The sequence below is a fragment of the Equus asinus genome, chromosome 20 (genome assembly GCF_041296235.1).
Source record: "Equus asinus isolate D_3611 breed Donkey chromosome 20, EquAss-T2T_v2, whole genome shotgun sequence".
NCBI lineage: Eukaryota > Metazoa > Chordata > Mammalia > Perissodactyla > Equidae > Equus > Equus asinus.
In genome coordinates this window covers 88287283-88290078 of record NC_091809.1, presented here as the reverse complement: position 1 = coordinate 88290078, position 2796 = coordinate 88287283, and the positions used below count along the sequence as shown (strand labels likewise).

The 2796-nt window shown below is 42.1% G+C and overlaps 1 protein-coding gene across 1 annotated transcript; it reads right to left on the bottom strand.

Annotated features, from left to right (window-relative positions):
• Positions 1-1314: 1314 nt before the first annotated feature.
• LOC106830380 (olfactory receptor 51M1-like) lies at positions 1315-2307 on the bottom strand. Its single transcript, XM_014839960.2, has one exon. It carries the CDS (start codon positions 2305-2307, stop codon positions 1315-1317), a length of 993 nt encoding a protein of 330 aa, XP_014695446.2.
• Between the last annotated feature and the right edge of the window lie 489 nt (positions 2308-2796).

The following is a 2796-nucleotide window of genomic DNA, read 5'->3' as shown; positions in this document are numbered from 1 at the left end:
GAAAGCTTCCTTAGAGAGGTTCTGTCTCTTAGCTTTAGATCCCAATTTATGCATTTATGTATCCAGAAATTCGTTTAGTACCTATTTATGGAGTATCTATTATGTGCCAGTCATTGTATTTATACAGTTTTACTGGTGAAGGAGACATGTATAATTCCTCCAAGCAGCTTAATTTAGTAATCTATTCTGGAAGACCAAAAAAAAAAAAAAAAAAAGAGCAAACAAAACTAAACACAAAGCAGTACATTACTATGTGACAAATGTTACAGTGGTAAATACAGGGTTGTGAGGGGACAGATGGAGCATCTGCTCTGGTGTTAGAGAGAAGGCCTGTCAGTGAAAATGTCAATGAGGAAGCAACCTCAATGCTGAGACTCTAACATGAATTTCATTTAGTCATTGATGGGCAAACTTCTCTGCTGATTTTAGGTTTTAGGTTCACTACATCCTGAGCAATGGGATTATGATTTAGACATGCTTGTAGTAGTTTCTTTCATGGAAACTTTGTCACATTTCATGTCTTTGTGCAAGATCTCACAACTAACGTGCCTAGAGGCAAATGCTGACTTCACCATACTGTCAGACCTGAGGTTTGGGACTCATGGGCCCATAGGAAAGGTAAAATCAGAGATCAGGAGTCAGAGGTAGTGTCAAAGGCTTCTACTTGATGGAAAAGGCCAGGAGGGAGCATATCTTCAGATACATTTGGAGGGGTTCTGCCTGAATCAGCCATTAGGGGAGTTCTGATACTACCCTCAAGATTGTGACTCAAGGAATCAAAGGATAGTGCTTAGCCAGGATAGAAACCAAAGAGAAGCACCTTGGCCAGGAAGAGAAGAGGCAAGCAGTCCCAAGGAGCTGCAGGAGGAAGTGCATTTCCTGAGGTGAATTATAACAACTGACGTTTATCTGTTCTCTGCCAAGATCTGTTCTGGGTAATTTTTATTGTTTATTTACTTTTAGATTTTGTTTAGTTTCATTTTAGTTTTAGTTTTTGCACATTGATAATGACCCTTTAATAGAGTTTTTCTGTGGGCAGTTTTTGTTGCTACCAAAATAGCTAGATCTTGTATATAGGCAGAGGCATTATAATTCGAGCAACAGAAGGTCAGCATCCCTAACCCATAAATCAGGAAAGATACTCACTACATTTTATTTACAGCAGTGGAAAAAATCTTGGGGAACATGAAGTGTAATAATTGGTAAATCCTTGGCCTGATTTTGGGTCTTCTTCTAAAAATACCCAGTGGAATTTTTAGCAGTAAATCCTTGGCCTGATTTTGGGTCTTCTTCTAAAAATACCCAGTGGAATTTTTAGCCCCAGGACTTAGCATTTGCCTTTCTAAGACCCAGGAGCTTGCTTATGGCATGGCGGATGTCCTTGGTCTTAATACTGTATATGATTGGATTAAGCATGGGAGGCACAAAGAGGTAAATGTTGGCCATAAGAAGGTGGACAGCAGGTGGAGCATCCTTCCCAAAGCGGTGCACCAGGGACAATCCCATCATGGGCACAAAGAACACCAGCACAGCACAGAGGTGTGAAGTACATGTTTGGAAGACTCGAAGCCGCTCCTCTTGAGAAGTGAGTCTTGCCACTGTGTACAGGATGACACCATAGGACATAGCAATGAGCACCAGATCCAGCATCACAGTGAATACCACCAGAGCCAACCCATACAAGTTGTTGAATGTGGTGTCTGCACAGGCCAAGTGTATCACCTCCTGGTGTAGGCAAAAAGAATGGGAGAGGACTCGAGGCCCACAGTAAGGAAAAGCCTTCAGGAGGAGGACAATGGGAACAAGGGCCACAGGTCCCCGGAAGATGACAACCAGGCCTGCCCTGACCACTCGCTGGCCAGTGATAATGACAGAGTACCTCAGGGGGTGGCAGATTGCCACAAAGCGGTCAAAGGACATGACAAGGAGCACTGAGGACTCCATGAAGGAAAATGAGTGGATGCAGAACATCTGGATTTGACAGGCTTCAAAGTAGATACTATGGGAATTGAACCAGAAGATTCCCATAGTAGTGGGCAAGGTGGACATTGAGAGTCCCAGGTCAGTGAGGGCCAGAAAGGACAGTAGATAGTACATAGGTGTGTGCAGACGAGAGTTTGTCTTAACAATTATCAGAATGAAACAATTGCCCGAGATGGCCACCAGGTACATAAGGAAAAAGAGGATAAAAATCCAGTGTTCGATGGCTTCCAATCCAGGAAAGCCAGTGAGGTAGAGCATGGGGCTAAACTGAGTGATGTTGGGCAAGGTCATAAGCTGAAGACTGGGGGGATATTGGGCCAGCATTCCTCAGGGACTGAGCTGAAAATAAATGGATATTTTTGGTTATTAATTCTTCAGTTTCACTAACATTCACACCATTATTAGTAGAATCATGGCCTTCATCATCTTTGGTATCATCTACTTCACTGCTTTCAATTCAATCATCCTCACTACCTGATTGAAACTTTCTTTGATAGTACCACTTTCCCCAGCCTCACCTACAATTTCCGTTATTTCTATTTCTTCCCAGTCTCCTTTGGGGCTTCTTTTCACTGCTCATCCCCGAAATATAGCAGTTCTCATCCTTGGCAATTTTCTGGCAATACTTTACTTTTCCTCCCCAGGCAATATCATCACTCTTATGACCTCATTTACCATGCATATGTTGATAAATATCAAATCTATACTCCATAACTTCTCTTCTTTGTTTGATTTCCAGGCTCATATCTAATAGTATGCTGAGCATCTGTATCTAAACGTTTCATACTTATCTCAAAAGCGTGTGAAAAATAT

Excerpts from the sequence above, each read along its gene's own strand:
- LOC106830380 (XM_014839960.2), bottom strand. The coding sequence starts at position 2,307 with ATGCTGGCCCAATATCCCCCCAGTCTTCAGCTTATGACCTTGCCCAAC.